Source organism: Kwoniella pini, chromosome 8 (assembly GCF_000512605.2).
Source record: "Kwoniella pini CBS 10737 chromosome 8, complete sequence".
Classification (NCBI taxonomy): domain Eukaryota; kingdom Fungi; phylum Basidiomycota; class Tremellomycetes; order Tremellales; family Cryptococcaceae; genus Kwoniella; species Kwoniella pini.
This window is the reverse complement of record NC_091723.1, coordinates 911,677-931,181: the sequence shown is the minus strand read 5'-3', so window position 1 is coordinate 931,181 and position 19,505 is coordinate 911,677. Positions and strand designations below refer to the sequence as shown.

The 19,505-nt window shown below is 46.2% G+C and overlaps 13 protein-coding genes across 13 annotated transcripts; 6 read left to right on the top strand and 7 right to left on the bottom strand.

Annotated features, from left to right (window-relative positions):
* Window positions 1-160: 160 nt before the first annotated feature.
* I206_106104 (uncharacterized protein) lies at window positions 161-703 on the top strand (the record flags this gene model as incomplete). Its single annotated transcript, XM_019156656.1, has 1 exon — window positions 161-703. The coding sequence occupies one exon, from the start codon at window positions 161-163 to the stop codon at window positions 701-703; it is 543 nt and encodes a 180-aa protein (XP_019010458.1).
* A 384-nt stretch (window positions 704-1,087) lies between these two features.
* I206_106103 (uncharacterized protein) lies at window positions 1,088-1,621 on the top strand (the record flags this gene model as incomplete). Its single annotated transcript, XM_070203242.1, has 4 exons — window positions 1,088-1,100; window positions 1,181-1,374; window positions 1,417-1,480; window positions 1,593-1,621. 4 exons carry the CDS (start codon window positions 1,088-1,090, stop codon window positions 1,619-1,621), a joined length of 300 nt encoding a protein of 99 aa, XP_070059343.1.
* Window positions 1,622-2,377: 756 nt separating this feature from the next.
* Window positions 2,378-2,946, bottom strand: I206_106102 (uncharacterized protein; the record flags this gene model as incomplete). The annotated part of the gene is made up of 2 exons (XM_019156654.1): window positions 2,378-2,666; window positions 2,717-2,946. The coding sequence occupies 2 exons, from the start codon at window positions 2,944-2,946 to the stop codon at window positions 2,378-2,380; spliced, it is 519 nt and encodes a 172-aa protein (XP_019010456.1).
* Window positions 2,947-2,986: 40 nt separating this feature from the next.
* Window positions 2,987-3,358, bottom strand: I206_106101 (uncharacterized protein; the record flags this gene model as incomplete). Its single annotated transcript, XM_019156653.1, has 2 exons — window positions 2,987-3,160; window positions 3,212-3,358. The coding sequence occupies 2 exons, from the start codon at window positions 3,356-3,358 to the stop codon at window positions 2,987-2,989; spliced, it is 321 nt and encodes a 106-aa protein (XP_019010455.1).
* Window positions 3,359-3,897: 539 nt separating this feature from the next.
* On the top strand, window positions 3,898-6,111 carry I206_106100 (polyadenylate-binding protein, cytoplasmic and nuclear; the record flags this gene model as incomplete). The annotated part of the gene is made up of 6 exons (XM_070203241.1): window positions 3,898-4,329; window positions 4,376-4,461; window positions 4,508-4,992; window positions 5,059-5,126; window positions 5,177-5,844; window positions 5,898-6,111. The coding sequence occupies 6 exons, from the start codon at window positions 3,898-3,900 to the stop codon at window positions 6,109-6,111; spliced, it is 1,953 nt and encodes a 650-aa protein (XP_070059342.1).
* Window positions 6,112-6,214: 103 nt separating this feature from the next.
* Window positions 6,215-6,603, bottom strand: I206_106099 (uncharacterized protein; the record flags this gene model as incomplete). The annotated part of the gene is made up of 3 exons (XM_070203240.1): window positions 6,215-6,311; window positions 6,371-6,486; window positions 6,529-6,603. The coding sequence occupies 3 exons, from the start codon at window positions 6,601-6,603 to the stop codon at window positions 6,215-6,217; spliced, it is 288 nt and encodes a 95-aa protein (XP_070059341.1).
* A 22-nt stretch (window positions 6,604-6,625) lies between these two features.
* I206_106098 (uncharacterized protein) lies at window positions 6,626-7,027 on the bottom strand (the record flags this gene model as incomplete). The annotated part of the gene is made up of 2 exons (XM_070203239.1): window positions 6,626-6,662; window positions 6,846-7,027. The coding sequence occupies 2 exons, from the start codon at window positions 7,025-7,027 to the stop codon at window positions 6,626-6,628; spliced, it is 219 nt and encodes a 72-aa protein (XP_070059340.1).
* A 200-nt stretch (window positions 7,028-7,227) lies between these two features.
* I206_106097 (uncharacterized protein) lies at window positions 7,228-10,830 on the bottom strand (the record flags this gene model as incomplete). The annotated part of the gene is made up of 4 exons (XM_070203238.1): window positions 7,228-7,346; window positions 7,395-7,853; window positions 7,903-8,315; window positions 8,366-10,830. 4 exons carry the CDS (start codon window positions 10,828-10,830, stop codon window positions 7,228-7,230), a joined length of 3,456 nt encoding a protein of 1,151 aa, XP_070059339.1.
* A 1,806-nt stretch (window positions 10,831-12,636) lies between these two features.
* Window positions 12,637-13,639, top strand: I206_106096 (40S ribosomal protein eS7; the record flags this gene model as incomplete). Its single annotated transcript, XM_019156648.1, has 4 exons — window positions 12,637-12,878; window positions 13,167-13,400; window positions 13,460-13,555; window positions 13,615-13,639. 4 exons carry the CDS (start codon window positions 12,637-12,639, stop codon window positions 13,637-13,639), a joined length of 597 nt encoding a protein of 198 aa, XP_019010450.1.
* A 278-nt stretch (window positions 13,640-13,917) lies between these two features.
* I206_106095 (uncharacterized protein) lies at window positions 13,918-14,714 on the top strand (the record flags this gene model as incomplete). Its single annotated transcript, XM_070203237.1, has 3 exons — window positions 13,918-14,008; window positions 14,155-14,493; window positions 14,575-14,714. The coding sequence occupies 3 exons, from the start codon at window positions 13,918-13,920 to the stop codon at window positions 14,712-14,714; spliced, it is 570 nt and encodes a 189-aa protein (XP_070059338.1).
* Window positions 14,715-14,740: 26 nt separating this feature from the next.
* I206_106094 (uncharacterized protein) lies at window positions 14,741-15,059 on the top strand (the record flags this gene model as incomplete). Its single annotated transcript, XM_019156647.2, has 2 exons — window positions 14,741-14,831; window positions 14,875-15,059. 2 exons carry the CDS (start codon window positions 14,741-14,743, stop codon window positions 15,057-15,059), a joined length of 276 nt encoding a protein of 91 aa, XP_019010449.2.
* An 89-nt stretch (window positions 15,060-15,148) lies between these two features.
* On the bottom strand, window positions 15,149-16,997 carry I206_106093 (uncharacterized protein; the record flags this gene model as incomplete). Its single annotated transcript, XM_070203236.1, has 9 exons — window positions 15,149-15,214; window positions 15,286-15,431; window positions 15,621-15,750; window positions 15,805-15,934; window positions 16,087-16,112; window positions 16,171-16,246; window positions 16,289-16,323; window positions 16,431-16,563; window positions 16,675-16,997. 9 exons carry the CDS (start codon window positions 16,995-16,997, stop codon window positions 15,149-15,151), a joined length of 1,065 nt encoding a protein of 354 aa, XP_070059337.1.
* Window positions 16,998-17,698: 701 nt separating this feature from the next.
* On the bottom strand, window positions 17,699-19,249 carry I206_106092 (uncharacterized protein; the record flags this gene model as incomplete). Its single annotated transcript, XM_019156645.1, has 9 exons — window positions 17,699-17,779; window positions 17,844-17,899; window positions 17,955-18,155; window positions 18,206-18,273; window positions 18,332-18,419; window positions 18,471-18,596; window positions 18,648-18,686; window positions 18,735-18,894; window positions 18,947-19,249. 9 exons carry the CDS (start codon window positions 19,247-19,249, stop codon window positions 17,699-17,701), a joined length of 1,122 nt encoding a protein of 373 aa, XP_019010447.1.
* Between the last annotated feature and the right edge of the window lie 256 nt (window positions 19,250-19,505).

Here is a 19,505-nt window from a genome sequence, read left to right as displayed (position 1 = left end):
GTTGGTATGGGATAGCGGCAATAATAGGCATCTTCTCACTCACCTCGTACTTTACAATTGGTGTCGGATTGTTCTGCTGTCTTTCCTGAGTACACCAACGGTGTTGATCATGGAACTTTAGGCCTGATCGAAACCTCAGTCATCATCTCGCGACTCTGCAATGAATATGACTCTAGATGCGCAGAAGTGCTTCATTGGCTTGCCTGCTAACGCCCCCTCCGCCCCCCCAGGTTTGCATGACGAGTCCGTAGGCGTTTTGCTTGTGCGTTATACTACTAACAACGCAGTTCATAGCGCTCCGGTTCTGGTCTTGGCTTCTTCTCCCGCTCTAGAACCAACCAAATCGCCTTCGCCACCAGCGGGAAGAAGGTCGAAAGCGGTATGTGTACTGTTCCCTCCTATCCCATTCGGCTGTTCGACCTGTCCACGAGCCATAATCCCAAGAGAATGGATTGCGTCGGCCGCTGTGACGTTAGCCAAGTTCGCTCATGCTTTACTTACGGATAATATCTATTACGGCTGGAGATTACTGATGCAGTGCCCCGAGCTGTTCTGCGTCAGCTCATTTTGTCATAGAGCGTACTCACGCAATTCAGCTTGGAAGCCGCAAGCCCAACAGACGAGGGTCTCTTGGGAGTTGAGGGGTACCAACGGTATTCCACATAAATGTGTCGTCCTTGACGTTCGAGTCGCTTGCACATAGCCTTTGCGAAGTCAGAATAGAAGCGCTTGGTAGCCACTCACCTGCTCCACAGCATTGACATAGCTCAGGAGGCACAGCCAAAGGTCTTTGCTAATATTGTTAGCTTCTTCCGCTTACTTAGCCTGCACCTACAGAAATGTACACGCCGACTGACATTAGCTCAACACGAATTATTTGTGCTCACCCATTGTCTTCTTTGAATTGTGGGGTATGCAAGAAAGAAAGAGCAATAATGGCGATCGAGTCGATGTAACTTGTTTTGAGGGGGGACCGGAAGCCCCCTTTGTACTGAGCTATCAAAGGAAGGATGACAGCTTCAAAGTATAAGAGGAGTCAACGATTGATTGTCATTATCTCTTCTTTCCTTCATACAATATATACGCAATGTCACTTGAAAGTGAGTTGTACTATTGTGTGACCCTGGCTGACTAAAAAAAGATCATATCCCCGCTACGCTCCCTCATAAGTTCAATTCAGATGCCTTGGCGAATCACTTTGCCAATAAACCTCTGCCCGAAGGTGCCTGTGCTCTGATTGATCTTCCCGGTGACGAATTTCGCGATACTGAGGACGAGGTCAATGTCATCGCCGCTAGTCTTTGGATGTTATGCGTGAAATACGACAACATGCCCGCTGCCGAAAGACCTACCAGCAGGGATAATCTCCGAAGGGTAAGTGAAGTTTTCGAACGCTTTTGCTGATATGTACGATAGTGGATCAGCAGACATCGAGAGGAAGTGATTCAAAAGATAGCCGGAAAGGTTGAACCGCCATTCCGTGAGTGCGAACCATAGGAAACTTCGCTGATGAGCAGACGCCTGGACTATGGATCAAATGGAAAAGGATGTTTCTCAGATGCTCGACGAGGTTCTCGCTAAGACTCTTCCAGTAGAAAAGGATGCAAAGGGAAAAAAGTGAGCAAACATCGCCATTAATGAAACGACGACAAGCATAAATATGAATCAAACCTATTTCATCAATGAGTTGGTATGAAGTGGTAGTCGGATGTTAGGTAGAATATGCAGTCTTAGTTGAGGAACACGTATTGTCAATGATATGACGCCCCGGCACTGGACCCTTATTTGGGATTGAAATTGAGCGACGTGTTTCTATCATTAGAATTCCGCTATCGCACTCGCACATTTCCCAAAAAATCATACGTGATGTTCAGCCTTTGGTTCTCCCCAAGTATAGCGAGAGGTGGAGTAGGTATCCAGTAATTAAGGTAGCGAATATGCTGTTCATAGCCGACATTCCTATCACTGCTACCTTCTTTCTTCGGTTTTTTTAAAGGTATCAATGTTTCTTCCGCGCTGTTGAGCTCATCGCCTGTTATTCTTCCCCTTCAGCATAAGGTATATACCATATAACGTATACGAAGTTGACAGGACGTGACTGCCCATCGTGAACACTCATTCCAAGAACTCAGCGCATCTCTGAATTCCATGAGAGAGGATTGAGTGATGCTTTATCCCAAGGAATGCGGAAAACCATGCCCCATTCCGAAATCAAAGCAAACCGTTATCTGCGAACCAAGGAGCCGAGCAACGGCGATTAGGCGATTACTCTCGGAATCACAGTGAGACAACGTCATTATATGCATTATTTTTGTTATACAAATGTCTAAATTTCGAAGTCAGCACGAAAGGAGCGATACTTGAGCTCAAAACTCACTTAAGCAAACCTCCTAGCCCTCTCATATGCCCTCATCTCCTCGTCCAACTCTGCCTGTGTCTTCGGCTTTGGTTTCTCCTTTTTCAGAGGAGCGGCCAATGGCTTATCGACGTCCATCGCATTCTTGGTGACTTTAGCTTTTGCTCTGCCTACTTTAGCGTTACCAGTCGATGCTTTGGCTTTGCTTTTAGGCGCAACATGCGACTTTGGGCTACCTTGTAAACGAGAGAGTAACGCGGATCCGGCAGCGCCTGACTTAGCCAGGTTGGCCTTTTGCTTCTCCAACAGACTGTAAATGAATCAGCGATGTCATAGATCATAAGTGAAAGACAAACGTACGCAAGCTGTTTATCTTTAGGTTGACCCGGCCTGCTGAGTCTAGCAAGAAGTTTAAGACCAGCAGGTTTGTTATCCACCTTAGCACCTGTACTTGGACTTGGGCCTGCGCCGTTGGTCTTAGCTTTGGGCGCTTTTGGGGGCTGAGTTGGACGTGGCACAGAAGAAGCGGGAGCGGATTGGGCAGATGTTGTAAGGTCTTGGTTCGCGGGAAGGATATGTTGTACGGCCATGGTGTATGCTGACAGAGTAAGCTCAGCTCTTTGCTATGGTCTACTCACTTCCGTCGATCTGTTGACCTGAATAATTCACTCTAATCCTCTCCGCATCGTTGGCGTTGGCAACGTATACCAAAGCTATCCCACAAAATCGGCCATCTGGTCCACTGAAACACTTGACAGAAGTTGTGATTGGCGATAGGCGCAGAGGATCCGATAGTAGTAGCTCCTGGAAGGAATGGGTCAGCTGAGCGCAGCTTTGTACCAGGTTTGTACTCACTCGGAGATCCTTCTCGGTGATATCAACTGGAAGACCGGAGAAGAGAACCTGTCTTGCTTGCGATGTGACTGTGTTGGAAGGAGAGTTGACAGGACGGGGTGGAGCAGAAGAAGTAGATTGATAGGGATTGGTATAGTTGTATGCCATGATTTGTTGGTTCGTGATAAGCTGAGGTATCTAGTGAGATGATATTAATATTAGATGAATGTTGGTAACATCATGACAACTAAGATAATGATATAATAAGTTACTAAAGACGCGTAAAGATTACTTTTATGATAACATGGTAAGTAAAGAAGTGCCACTTTGCCATATCACCGAGGGGATAGATATATATATATATCATATAACCCTATATACTCACCAGTAGTCCAATGAATGATGCCACGTGGTTTCATCTTTTTATGGAAATGTTTTCACTTTGTCATTTTGTGTCGTATTCTCACTACGATTACTCTTTTGTCCATCATTCCTTGCTTTCAACTTTATCTTCTTTCTTATTCACTCTTTCTAGAGAGAAGATCCAATCAGTCTGTAAAGGTAAAGTCTTGTCTTTACATCTCTGTCATATTCACAGCTAATCCTCTTTTAGCCCTCAAAAACACTACGTAATTGCCTTATCTCAATTTCACGTGGACGATCCCACTTATAACGAAATAAAACCATAAAAAAAAACTTCATCAACAATGTCCTCCGACGCCACCTCCCCAGCTCCTGCTGCCGCCAAACCCGCTGCCCCCGCAGCTGGCACTCCCAACTCTGAAGCTCCTGCTGCTGCCGCTCCAGCTCAGCAACAACCTTCTGCTTCAGCCAGTCTTTACGTTGGTGAGCTTGACTCCAGCGTCACTGAGGCTATGCTTTTCGAGATCTTCAACATGATCGGCCCCGTGGCTTCTATCCGAGTCTGTCGAGACGCCGTTACTCGACGATCCCTCGGATACGCCTACGTCAACTACCTCAACGCCGCTGACGGTGAAAGGGCACTCGAGCACCTCAACTATTCCCTTATCAAGAACAGACCCTGTAGAATCATGTGGTCTCAGAGAGATCCAGCTTTGAGAAAGACCGGTCAAGGAAACATCTTCATTAAGAACTTGGACGAGAGCATCGACAACAAGGTGAGCTCTCAAAACATCCTGGTGAATTCCGCTGACGGCAGACTAGGCTCTCCATGACACTTTCGCCGCTTTCGGTGACATCCTCTCATGTAAAGTAGGAACTGATGAGACCGGAAAGTCTCGAGGATTTGCGTGAGTCTCCTCCATTATATATGAGGTACTTGCTGATATCCCGCAGCTTCGTCCACTACGCCACCGGTGAAGCTGCTGATGCCGCTATCAAGGCTGTCAACGGAATGCTCCTCAACGACAAGAAGGTCTTCGTCGGTCACCACGTCGGAAAGAAGGAGCGACTCTCCAAGGTCGAAGAACTTAAAGCTCAATTCACCAACGTCTACGTTAAGAACGTCGACCCCGAGGCTACCGATGCTGAGTTCGAAGAGCTTGTCAAACCATTTGGTCCTGCCGTTTCCGTCGCCATCAGCAGAGATGATGCCGGTGTCAACAAAGGTTTCGGTTTCGTCAACTTTGAGAACCATGAAGACGCTAGAAAGGCTGTTGACGAGTTGAACGACAGAGAATGGAAAGGAAGAAAACTTTACGCCGGTAGAGCCCAAAGTAAGCTCGAGAGGGAAAGCGAGTTGAAGAAGAGCCACGAGGAGAAGAGAATGGAGAACGAGGCCAAATCCGCTGGTGTAAACCTTTACGTCAAGAACCTTGATGGTGAGTTAAGAATTTATAATGCACGTCGCTTATAATCAGATGAATGGGATGACGACCGACTCCGAGCCGAGTTCGACTCTTTCGGTACCATCACCTCATGCAAGGTCATGAAGGATGACAATGAGGTCTCAAGGGTGAGTCACACACAGGCAGACATACTCAACAGCGCTAATTCCGTACGTAGGGTTTCGGATTCGTCTGTTTCTCTGCTCCTGAAGAAGCTACCAAGGCTGTCTCCGAAATGAACGGTAAAATGATCGGTACCAAACCCCTCTACGTCGCTCTTGCTCAACGAAAAGACGTCCGAAGACAAGCTCTTGAATCCCAAATCGCTCAACGATCCAACATGCGAATGCAATACGGTCCCGGTGGATTTGGTGGTATGCAAGGCTACATGGGTCAACCAGTATACGGTTACCCACCTATGCCTGGATACGGTCAACCCATGCCTGGTATGCCTCCTATGCGAGGTGGCCCTATGATGGGCTACCCAGGTGGCCCTCAAAATGGTATGCAATCAAGACCTAGATACGCTCCAGGCCCACCAGGTGCCTACGGTGGACCAGGACCCTACGGTGTTCCCCCTCAAGGTGGTCTCCCTCAATACCCTGTTCGACCAGGAGGCGCCAGAATCCCCGCTGCTCCTTCCGCTAACGGTCCTCGAGCCGGTGCCGGGGGTCCAAGCCCAGTCGGTGCTCCCCAAGGTCTCCCTCGAGGTAATGGTGCTCCCAGACCTCAAGACGCTCAACCTCAAGCCCAAGCTCCTCGACTCGATGCTCAAAACTTGGCTCGGGCTGGACCTGCCGAACAAAAGCAAATGTTGGGTGAAGCTTTGTACCCCTTGATCTTCGAGTGAGTAATTGAATCAGAGTGCAGTCAGTCTAAGGCTAATACCGGACCTGCAGGACTCAACCCGACCTTGCCGGTAAGATCACTGGTATGTTGCTCGAGATGGACAACTCCGAGCTTTTACACCTCGTTGAGTCACCTGCCGCTCTTCAAGACAAGGTTGACGAGGCTCTTCGAGTTCTCGCCGAATGGGGCAAAGGTGATGCTGAGAAGGCCAACGGTGACGCCACCGAGGTCAAAGAGGAAGTCAAGGAGGAGAAGGCCGAGTAGGATGGACATCTGTTGTAGCGACATCACATTCTTTTTAATTGATTTTTGTGGGTCGTTGAGGGCATGCAGATTGATTGGACGTGTTCATCGGTTGCATTCAGATCTACAATGGTTTTATTTCGCATGTCCACAGCACAGGTCTGCTCGTCTCTATCGTAATCAAAGGGATAGAGGGTACCAGGTGATTAGATGTGGAGACACTGCCATTGAGGGATGTTTCCCAATCTGACTGTCAGCGATCGATCTCACCTTTCTCAACTCACCAAAATCCCACTTAAGTCCCTTCGTTATCACCCGAGACGAATCTACACCGACAGGCAAAATGCCGCATGTTTGTCCCATCGTGTTGTGGTCGATTTGAATCTCATGTTTGCCCTACGCAAGTCTCAGCCGAGCTATATTTCAAAGACAACTCACCTCTCGAAGCAGCCATGCAAAGGATTCTCCGTCCAAGACGTATATCTCCCTCTTCAGCTTATGTAGCAACGACATGGTATGCACAGTCTGGTCCACCCTACCTGATAATCCTCCAAGCAGTACTAGCGCGTGATCTGAAGGTACTTCAGCGATACATTTCATCAGATCTGTCGAATATTCATCCTTATCTTCAATGACCTTGACGCCTTTCGATCGATAATACTCCTTGACATCTTCTCGAATGGAGTCAAAATCGCCTTTGATGATCTCAGGTAGATAGCTGATGATTAGCGATGACCACCTTGCTGAACACTTACCCCTTTCCCTGGTCTATATCGTATAATCTGTTTGCTCCTCCATCCGCGCAGAGCCGTAGAGAAGCAGCTTTCCATGCTTTTGCTAATAAGTCCTGCCGTATGGGTTGATTCACAATGATAAGGGAGTAAGGCTTCGAGGATTCTCCTCTTAGCAGCTCAGCACACGTCCATAATGTTGTCATGACGGGATTTGAGGAAGAGCAACGCAAAAACAATGATAATTATCAATTTATGCTAACGAGTCTCGGAAGGATATTGATGCATCGGCGGTGCCTGATTTCATAACCCTCTCATGAACCAAACCTGTAATGATAAACTTGTGCTTGAACATTTGCATCTCTGCTACATATGATACAACAATACATGCATTTCATTTCCTATTTTATACCCACATCATGAGCTCGTGTCTAGTATAATCTTGTCCAGAAGCCAAATCGGCAGCTGAGCCAAGATTTGGATAGAAAGGAACCATCGCATCCGAAGCACCAAGGATGAGCGTATCTAGATACACGTCAGCTAAATGCTCAATTATCATGCAGGATGACTTACTGTACATTCGCCAATACACCTCTCGTACTCTCCTGGCGGGATGGAATAGACCTTGAAGCACGTAGGATAGCACTGGACCTGATCCAACTCCCAATCTCATAGCTTCTATTGCGTCCATAACACCACCAATGACGTGTGGACTAGTCTCGAAGATGTTTGGCCATACCAGATTGAGCAAGTGGGTGAGAGCTTCCTCATACCCAAGACCGGCGACACCGACAGCCAGATGTTTGACGATAGCACACGCAGTCTGTCGATGGACGTGGTCTCGGTCCGTCAAGGCATCCTCCAGTAATCCCACAACCGAGTGTATGTAATCTTTTGACATCTCTCCCACATATTCGAACACGAAAGCAAGTGCTTTGAGGCAACCATTTCGAACATTGAGCTCCGGTGTTCGGTACTCGTTGAGAATGGCAGGGATACAGGTGAAAGGTCCACAGGTCTCAGATACAATGGCTAGGAGGGGATGTTAGTTTTAGAGCTCTTTCGCAAGGAGGACACTTACCGATCGCAACGGTACTACAGACACGAGATTGACGTTCTTGCACCTTCAGATTTGTCAACAGTACACTAAGCACATCTTGGGGACCAATAGCCTTGGCAATATAACCGAAAGAATTGACCGCAGCTCGTCGGATAGCCTTCTTATGCGCTTTGAGCAGATCCAGCAGCTCGAAACAGATTCGCATCCATTCCTTGGCGGGCACAAATTCCGCGCCTCGATCAGCGATACGACCAATCAGGTTGATTGTAGCTTCTTGCACCTTCTCGTGTCGATTTCGAAGGATTGGGGTCATACGGGGGACTAAATTATCAGCAATGTTCGCCTTCGTACGGTACTCACGTAAATCCTTGACAGGAGGGTTCATTTGGGTCATACCGACCACATTCGCAATAGCCCCTTCGGCCGCGATCAGACTACATAGATGTCAGCGGACGTTCCCAAGATTTAGACGATTCCGGCTCACCTTCCCAAAGCATCAGGATATTCTTCACCCAATTGTTCGAAGATGACCACACCCAATTTACTCAACAAATTATCTTCTCCTGAACTCTTGATGATTGGCGCAAGTCGAGTAGTGAGATCCGCCGCGAGCATACGGACTTTAGCTGATTTGTTGGTCAATCGCCAGAGAATCATAGAGACAATCTGCGGAAGATAAGGCTTGACACGATCCCCAAGAGCGTTGACGACCGTGGCAAAACCATCCAACATGATCGTATCTTCTAGCGTTTGTTCTTGGAATGCGAAAATGATGCCGTCAATGAGCAACTGTTCCAATCTTTCATCCACATCTGCTGCTCCAATGCTCGCAATGACTTTTGTGACTGTTTCCATAACCATCTTTCTGAATGGCTCGGACTCGTCCTTCAAATCATTACACACTCGTCCTACGATCTCCGACACACCAGCCTTTTGAGCCAGTTCAACCGTCGTCTCGACTAATTGTTTGTAATTTCGTTTGTCTAAAGCCATTCGTCTGACCCAGAAAGCCTTGAAGAATTCTGGTAAAACCTCTTCTTTGATATACGTAGGCGTAACACCTTCAGTCGATGCACATTGCTTGATGACTTGCAGTACAATCCTTCTCATCTCTTCGTCCGAGGTTTGGAATTCTCTGATTAAGATTGGCATACACTCTCGAACATAGTATCCGGCATATTCAGGATCCATCAAGGGGATAATGTAACCAATCGCCTTGAGGAACGCTGCTAATGTTTTACCTCGATGTTGTCGGATACCCAACCAAAGGGGTTTCAACACGTTGTCGAAGGATTCAATACCGTAAGGTGCAGCTGATTCGGCGAGAGCAGCAAGTGATAAAGCGGTCATAGTTCGGACCTTTTGCTGTTCGTCTTGAAGACCATCGGCAACGGTGTCGACAAGGTTTCGAAGATGAGGTAGAACGGCGCAACCCATCATGATAGCGATCTGTTGAATGATTCTTATACCGGTGTGTCGAGCTTGCCATGACTTCTTCGATCTGCATACAGCTCGAAGGAAAGGAAGAAGGGCTGGGATACCCAGAGCGGATGCAACGACCGAAAAGGCTCGAGCAGTTGTGTTTCTAACATATTCATCCACATGATCAATATCAGGTCGCATGGTGGAGATCATGTGAGCGAGACCAGCAGCTTTAGCCAAGTTGGAGATAATTTCTCGACCTTCTACACGAGCGTAATAATCTTCATCAATCAACAGCGGCTCGATGACGACTAAAATCTTGTGGACGTATGGTCGGACCAGGTCATCTAATTTGTATAGAACTCGGTCGATAACCTTGACGAGCAAATGTCGTTCTTGATCTTCTAAAGTACGTTCCATGAGCAAAGGGAGGATTTTGTCAAATAATGGACCAGCGCCGAACTCTCTAGCCCTGTCTGTGATTTGTCGCAATGCGGTCTTCCTTATTGGTGGAGTACCATTCTTGATTTTGAGGAGCAATCGCATAATCTTTCTCTCCTTCAGCTCTTCGAGCGTATACGAACTATCGTCGTCTTCACCGCCGCCTTCACCCAAAACTTTAGCGAAATATTGCGTATCTTCTGGTTTCAAGAATTGCAATGTTCCAATTCCCTCGATCTCCGTTTGTTCTTGTGAACCTTGAATTCCGCCTGCGGCTGATCGAGCTTTTGCTGCGTCGGAATCATCTTGCATCATAAATCCATGCTCTGTTTGAGCAGGTACCATCTTCCTGACTGAAGGAGCGGGCTGGTAATCATGCGGAACGGGCACAACTTCATATCCTTCTTCTCCACCTGGAAGCAATCCATCTAATTCCTCATCCGTCATACGTCTATACCTTTTATCTTCTACCATCATAACACCCCCGATTGAAGGTGTAGATGTGATCACTGATGTGGGAGCGGATGCTGCGGGTGTCTGATCCCACCTTGACTTTTTGATTTCAGGTGCTGTGTCAGAAGGTGTTTGATCCCAACGCGATTTACGTTTCGGTGCAACAGCTTCTACTCCTGGTTCCTGCTTAACTTCTTCCTCAACATCCCATCTTCTTCGCTTCTTAGGCGGTGTTGTTTCTCTTGGAGGTGTGTCACCACCAGCAATCGCTCGGGGAGGTGTGTCGTCTCCAGCCAGTGCTCTAGGCGGCGTCTTATCGTCCAAGACCATCTTCTCGTCCTCCGTCTTATCCTTTTCCATTTGCTCTTTATGACGTCTTATCCTTTCTTCCTCCTTCTGCAGATTTATCCTTCTCATTCTGTCCTCATATCTTTCATCTTCACCTTCTCCTTGCCCATCGACTCGGTTGAATCGTCGGTTGTGATAATCGCTTTGACGAGCGGCGACTTGCTTTGACCTTGCGTTATCTTCGAAGACATCTGGAGCATCATCTTGATCAGCGAGCTCCGCATGCTCATCAAGAATATCCTGAGGGGCCGTGTACGTCTGTAGTGTTGGTCTCTCTTCGGACATGCTGACTCGTAAAACAATTGGTCTATTTTGTCGAGAGATGATAGGACGATTGGGAAAGGTTGAATAGGATGATCAATTCGAATGTAAGGGTCGCGACGAAGGATCAAAGTGGGAATGACATTACTCCTCACGTGGCACTTTTTCCCAAAGTGGCAATTCTTCTTGCTCGTTGATTCGCAGTGCATCCGAGAATGCGATTGTGTTGTATTCACCTCCGGACAGTGACAGGCTTTGGTGACTGTACCACTCCTCGAAACTGCTCCTCAAAACGAAGATTGAGTCGAACGCTTGATCCACACATGTTTTTCTGTGGATGTGTACGACCGGACAGAGATTCACGGGCCTATTCGATCGTTGTTTCTACCTGTTTGGTGGTCCACAGCTTCTCTAAGCTTCAGACTCTGACTAAGATCGAAAGTAATCAGGGCTAGAGTATGCTCCCATGAATGAAACGAATCGCAAGAAATTGGTACATGCATTTGCCGACGATAGTGAATGAACTCAAAAAGACCCATTGAGCTTTATCATGCACACCCTTGAAATCGCTTCCTCTTGGGTAGCGAGCGCACCATCGCAAGATCTGATTCAAGAACTTGATGAGCCCTATGTCGAATCTATCTCGATTGATTCAGACCACGCGTCTGAAACGAACTTCTGTCGAATGGACATTCCGCCCCCAAAAGCTCGCCCTTATAAACATTTGGAGGTGTTACCAAGCGCCCTTCTGACTTCGTAAGCTTCCACGCTTCTGTACTCTTCAAGCACTCAGAAGGCCTTCAACAGCTTCAGAACAGAGCTCCCAGTCACGCGGCTGTAATTTTCAGCTTATCTGTCAGGAAGGACCACTTCGTGCTGCAATCTTACATAAATTTATGTATAACGAAGTCCGGGACTATACATGCATGTCATCAGATCTGTGATTGACATGACACGCTCAATCTATCTGATAGTCCTTCATACCTGGTCCCTTATATGCAGATATGGATCGTAGACAATCGTTCTCAGTTCCAAGACAAACGAAGAGGGGCCGGAAGCCTTATTATTCTTGGAGTACATTAGCGTCCTTCACAATTCCTCATGCAAGCGGTACCCATCCTGGGACATTGCAGAGATTCTGTGAGTCTGGAATCACCCAGTATGATTCATATGACTGTTACGTTGATGGCAATTTGTTGTAGACTGCTAATGCCTTTTTGTTAGCCCTCACTGATGTCCCTCCGCTTATCACTCCTTCGCCTAAATCTGAGCCAAAGCGTCTATATAGCCGGTTATGACTAGATGCATGCTGTAAAAAGGGTCAACTTCAGACTGAGCCGTGATGCATGCTTGCTTATCAAACAGCGATACAATCAAGATGGGCAGGGCAGCTGTATGAGCTTCAGTTGCACAAATGAAGAAGAACGCTCCTGGAGAAATACGATAGCTGACCATGCATTAAAACAAGGAACGCAGACATCGGACTTAAGATATCGCCGAAAGCAGTAGGCGGATGCTACCGCTTAAAGTACCGTTAGAACCAGAGTGCCACGTTCAGGTATTCACTGTAAGTTGTATGTATGGTATGATGTAAGCTATGGTGAGCTGCTTATGGTTTTCTCTGCTCTTTCCCCCTTTTGCCCTTACCCCGCGTGTACTGACTCTGACTCTGCTGCTGCAGTTGATCAATCAATTAACCGTTTTCCATAAAATACATCCTACTACTCCTTCTTCAGCCTTCAAGCATCCTCGTAAGTTCACAATCGACTTTTGTTCAAGCCTCAAGTAAGACCTCTTTCACTTACCATCTCATCCACTCCTTTAGCAAAAATGTCCGCAGCCAACAAAATCTTGCGAACAGCCAACGCTCCCTCAACCCCTCCTACGGAGATTGAGCAACAAATTGCTCAAGCTTTCGTCGACCTTGAGGCCAACGTCCCAGAGCTCAAATCCGAGCTTAGACAACTTCAATTCTCTCAAGCTAAAGAGGTTGATGTAAAAGGTGGAAAGAAGGCCGTTGTTATCTTCGTCCCAGTCCCCATGGCTAAGGCTTTCCACAAAGTCCAACAAAGGTAAGTCGCAAATATTCTAATAGCATCTGGAAGAAATACGAGGGAATTCAGGGAAGGCTTTCATCCCAATCAACGTACACTCGGGGTAGACGGAGGAGCTTTTCAGCTCCACCTCCCCTGATGTATGTTGATGGATGAAAGCAGGTTGGGCAAGAAACGGGTTGTCTAGGCAAAAAATACGGAGGACTACATGGGTAAATGCTGATCAAAATTCTGCTATGACCACTTTCTGCAACTACACTTCACTTCAATCCACTCACGTCCACGTCCATTCATCCACACACACAGACTTACCCGAGAGCTCGAGAAAAAGCTCTCCGACAAATACATCGTCTTCCTCTCCCAACGAAAAGTTCTCCCTAAACCTTCCCGAAACGCCTCTGCCGCCAAAGGCCAAAAGAGACCTAGATCCCGAACTCTTACTGCTGTCCACGAGAAACTCCTCGAAGAACTCGTATGGCCAAGTGAGATCGTTGGTAAGAGAACCAGAGTTGCTCAAGATGGTGGTAAATTGATCCGAGTGTGAGTTTTGCTTCTATCCTTTCCCTCCATATATCTGTATTTACCGTCCTGTCCCGCAGATTCCTCGACTCAAAAGACCAAAATAACCTTGAATACAAACTCGACACCTTCTCCTCCGTCTACCGAGCCCTTGCCGGTAAGGACGTCCACTTCGAGTGAGTCGTTTCATCCTCAATGTCCTATTCTGGCGTTTATGCTGATTTGCTGCTTGCAGATTCCCCGTACAAGCTGCTGAGTAGATACCCTCACGACTAATGGCATATTGGAGGACATGCATGTTATATAACGCTTGATACTGGATTGAAGGAGGTGTCGAATCCTTTCATTTGTTTCAGCTGCACACTGGTTTTAGCATCCTTTGACTAGTTCCGTTACTAACGTTTAGAATCTATTTAAGCTATAAAAGTTTGGCAGTGATGCTAGAGGTGAAAAGTCCAAGCTGATTTCAGCCTCCTCAATCACTTTCTTTCTTATACATTTTTTTCAGACGATCTAATCCTTATTCTTTCAAGGCAACATGGCAGACAAGAAAAAAGATGCGAACAAGAAGGGACTTAAATTCGGGCCTTTCGAGCAAGCTTTGCTGATGCTCGTGGTGCTGGGATTTGGTATGTTTCCTGCAAAACCGATTTCAGCTAATATGTCTTAGCGTCTCATCCATCCATGCCTTACTCACCGTTTGCGACGAATACCGATGGCTCAATCACGAGTTTACCCTTTTTGTCTCCGCCATTCATGATGCTTGTGATGATAGCTTACATCGGCTATCACGTACTAACAAGACAAGAAGCTGCTCGAGGTAGAACAAAAGCATTATCTAAAGTTAAATCATCATCCTCCTCATCCAGGTCCAGCTCTTCATCCACATCACAAAAACCATTATCCTCTTCTGACGTAAGAGCAGGTGGCATGCCTTCATCATCTTCATCGTCATCGAAGCGAGTTGGTAATCCAGCCCCCAAGCAAATCTCAGGCTCATCAAGCAAAGATGATCCCTCCAGTACTTCTTTCAGGAAGAATTACTTCTTAACGATGCAAGGACCAGGTAGACCTGCTTTAGTACCCTTTCAAGACGGTCTTCGTCCAAAGAAAGGTGATCCAGCTGGAACGCTATGGTGGGATAATGTGCCAGATGGTGAGTAGTCTACTACGCATATGTTTGCTGATCCACCAGATGCCGCCGACTTGATGGCACCGCCAATTGATAAGGAAAAGCTAAAGGCCATGATGAAAAACCCTTGGGCAGGAGAAATGATAGAAAAGGATATACAATTGCTTAAAATTGCTAAGAGACAGAAAGAAGAGGAAGAGTAAGTTTTACCGAACTGCAATTTAAGCTAATGATTGTCAGACGATATTCGAAAGTAGCCAACCTACTTCAGACTATGCTCGGCTTCTTGCTGTGTGCAGTAGATATGCGTTTAGGCGTTTGTAAGTACTTAAATAACCGTTAAACTCAGCTGAAAACTCGCAGTGGCCATTGTTTTCTTCTTGTGGCGTCACTTCACCAAGCTGCACGACGAGTCGCTTTCCGATGAAAAGGACGCGATTGAGAAGGAGAAGAAGGAGATTATGGAGAAATTGCGAGACGCTAAGAAGGCAGGCATGAATTCACAAGAGTACATGGGTTTGCAAATGGCTTTGGAGCGATTAGGATGAAGGTAAAAAGTCAACAAAATCATAATTCCTATGCATATCGTAATATACAGTCGCATACCTCACAATCGTTGTGCGACATCTCCAGCTCTTCAAGAAGGGGTACTTGAAGCTCTGGTGGCGGTCATACACAATGGCATAGGCGGGAACATCTGACGCTGAATCATACAGAGATTGAGACCAACTGAATCACCGTATTGATTTCTGCAAATGTGGAATATTAACTTACTGGAGGTGTTGCAGGACCAGGTCCGATAGCTGTTGAAAAGGCAGGCAGGTTGTTTTGTGGCATTGGCACCGGCATAGAAGAATTCTCGTCAAATCCTTCATTCGATCTTTCGTTGGTCTCTTCAAGATACAGAAAATCGGCCAGACCTTAACCGGAAGTCCAGCGACGAGTGATAGCCAGCACGATTGTGATGAAAGTCTGCCCTACCGCCAGGGCTCCCATCGCAGTGAAGAAAGTCCAAGTGGTGAATGCTTTAAAGGCCTTGCAGTTGTGCATGAAATAGCTTGTAGGACCATTGGATATCTGCCAATCAGCCAGATCTCGATATAGCTTACTCACTTGATCCAGAAACAACGCGGAAAACGTAACGAGTACGAAAGCCTCAAGCTGCAGCATGGTACTGAGCGCTAGAACCAATTTATATATACTATTTACCTTAGTAAAAGCGTCTATCCTTTGAAAAGTCTAAATACAATTTTATCAGCGTAAATATAACTGGAAGACAGAGCCTTTATTGACTTGCCAATCGAGATCATCTCTGATTTTCCAGCATAAGCAAGCACTCGCTATCATCGTTGATATCGTCAAGCCTAATACTGTACTTTGAATGCCTATACGCTTGTTAAGGTACACTGGTAAGACATCGACACTTTCGAAAAATGTGCTCGTTGTAGATTAGAAGTTGTTCCAAAATTTGAATGATATTGGAAGTCCGATGGCGGTCCAAATAATCGAGATAAGTAAAGAGAATAGTAAAGCAATTCTGACGTTCAGCACACTTCATACTTTGGCTAGACTTACAAATGCGGAATAGATTCGTTAAGAAGCTTTGAAGCTTTGAGTGCTGTCAGCTTAAATCAAACTTGAATAATTGTAAGGACCTACTCCTAAGATAGCCAAACCCAGAATCCACATAAAGAAGGTCGCTAGAACGATTTCCTCCCGTACAAAATTGTCGAGGCTGAGATAGTCTTCAGCTCCAAGGTAGATTCTTTAAACTTACGAATTGATATCCCAACCATAAAGTACGGCGCATCGCTAAGTAGCCTTTCAGCGAAGCAATGGGATTTACTAGTGCTGTTGTATAATCTTTCCTGTGATATATTTTCATCACTGCTTATCCCCGAGAGATGAGCAATCTTTACTCCGACAACCGTCCCACCCCTCTCATCTGCTAATAATTGAGTATCTCGCTTCCAAGCTGGGATGTAATCCTTCTTTGTGAACTTTGAATTTTTAGGCTTGACTACCACTCCGTCGTTCTCGCCTTTGGAGAGGCTGATATTGATAATTTATCCGAATTATCCACGTATCCGACATCGTTCTCATCATCGGTTCATCATCGGTTTCATCATCGCCTTTTCGGGTTTGGATGCCATTGAGGCAGACGGAGAGTGTGCAGTGGCGGAAGCGGAAGCGAAGGTCGTAATGGTCACTGTGGAGGCAACTGAAGAATCTTGAGCTTTGGTTAAATTCGTCGAACTGGTTTGAGTATCCATGAGATCTCCTTGTTCGTTAAGATTGACCTGCAAAGTAATCGCTTCACCTTGCATGACCGTTAAAGTTGGGACAATCAGAACCCGAGTGGTGATGACAGTTCCTTGGCTAGTTACGGTGGTAATTAAGGTATTAGTAACGGGTCTGCACGATGTTGTGGAGCTCGGATGAGGACTTCCCATCTCACTGAATCCATTGTCCTTGTTCCCGGACATGATATTATTTTCATCAATTATCAAAGGAGGAGCGTATCTGTAGTCTCCAGATTTCCCGTTATCAGGGTTGTAAATTACCACCGAAGATAAGGTGGCAGTATGGATAATATGTCGAAGGAAATGAGATGATTCGACATTGCTTTCGACAGAAAGAAGAGAAAAAATGAAGAGGGTAGTAGAAGTGCCGACGTGAAGTGAGAGGAAGACGAGTATGTTTCTATGGCGAAGACGTTCTCGCTAATCAAATTAGCACATATCCATAATTTTGTCACTCACAATCAGCTACCAGGCCAAAGTTAATCGACCAGCGAGCTGCATACTCTAAAATAAGGCGATAAAGAATGGAGTGTGAGAACCGTCCAGCGGTATATCGGAAGAATTCAGTACATTGGTCAACGCTGAAGAAATTCAACGAGGAAAACAAGTAATATGACAGTATCACTTGCTCAAAGACCTAAACTACTGTAAGTATCTATCCTCTTACCCAACGCCAAGAAATGGATCGCTTTTGGTTGTACAAAACGCTTCAGTGGATTAGGTGCGTTGTCGCCTTGACAACTATATCTACTGGCACATAGCATGAGACGAGTGATTCCCATTGGTTACTGGTAGCTAAGAGGATTTTTCACGATACTCGGTCAGGAGTCGATCAATCTTTATGTAAAATGCTGAGAGAGCATGCATCCGGTGCATTCGATTCGCTATAACACGTCCTTTAGACTAGTAGAAGCGGATCCTCTTTCTAATGCTTTGGGTTGGTTAGGTCCTGGTTTCCAACCAATCTGTATCACGTATTCCATTAATCAATCAACAGTACACGGTCTTTTCAGTTACATGCAGACTCACAAGGAATATTATCTGGAATGTGGCTGGTACGGATCCATCTTCGTTACCGTACAATTCTGGGAGAGATCTATCAGCAACTCGGCCGATCCAAGCTATCTTTGCATGACTCACCTTTGTAGATCGCATCGGCGGCCATCAAGACGTCCCTCGATATATGTGCTCGCCTTCCTAAGATAGCATTACTTTCCCCCATATCTCGTAGATCAGCCATTAATTCCCATATAGATGGATAATTTATGAGCATATCCTCCACGTCAATAGTAGTCAGCGTGAAGCCGGCTCGATTCAGCAGTGAAGGAGCATCTGTAGGATCTGTAGCAACCGATCAGTATTGTTGCAACGCATGACAAACCTTCACTTACTGATCATGGGCGATATACGATTCGCTATACCTCCTCTTCTTTCTTGCTCTGCAAGCTGCAGAGACGTCCTGTATATTCCGTTAAATAATCAGCTCAGCTTATCGCTCTGAGGATGAGCAGACCGACCTCAGTTCGAATAGAGTATCACCTCCTAAGACGACTCCGACGAAGACTCCATCCGGTTTGAGCAGATGCCGTATTTGAGTAAGTCCGCCTGAGTATTGCATCAGCAAAGCAATGGACATAGCCTTTGGGGTAAACTCACCGACGATATCGCCTACCCAATGTAGCCCGCCTCCACTGACTACAGCCTCTACTTGCTCTTTCAGTTTCCCAATTTCTGGATGTTCCAACAATCTCGATGCCGATGCCTGTATACGCGTAGGTGGAGCTGAAAAGCAGATCAGCTAGCATCTTTCGGACTGAGTGTCGGTTTACTCACAGGAGAAATGAGAATCATCATCTCTATGTAAGGCCTCCTCTGTGAAATTGTCAGCGAATATCGCGCAGCTTGAAGACTAATCCTTACTGCTCGATTCCACGATCCACCATTTCCTCCTCTCGGATTGTTGATCCTGAGTTTCCGATGTAGAAGGTACTTCATCCGCAATTATATCTTGCAATATTTGCGTCAATTGACCAGAGTGAGCAGCAAGTTCTAGTATTGATGCCGGCGGTGTTCGTAAATCCTGATAATATTGTTAATACCTGTGACATCTGGTATATCAATTCCAAGCTCACTTCGATTCGCTCAGCCAGTCTTTCCGATATTTCCTCTCGCAGGTAGTCAACGACTTTTACTGGATGCTCTTCAGCATTCTCATGACTGGGCGTAGACGGTTCCCCTTCCTCCCTCAACCGTATTATGGCTCGATCTTTCTGCCTGTTCTTAGAAGGTTCATCGAAAACCTCATATGGTGTGGTCGGTGGAGGTATGTGAGGGGAGAGGGTAGCGTAAGGTCGATGTATGCTGATTGAAGGTCCATAACCGACTTTGGCGCTCACTCGAGCCGTAGCAGCTTTCTTTACGATTGAGCGCAGCATCGTGAACGTGATATGACAAATTGCAATGTAGAAGAGCAATTACAACAATCAAGAAATATAAATGACGATCGTGAACCTCCTCCACTTTCGAGCCAAACGTAATTGGGGTTAAATTTCACCAATTAGTATTGCTCTTCACAAACGCAGACTGAATTTATATGTAGCATCCTGAACATATGACAAACGCACGCAAACAAAATCGTGGATCCATTGTAGTATACGCTAAATGCCAGATGCATCCATCCCAAATACAAGT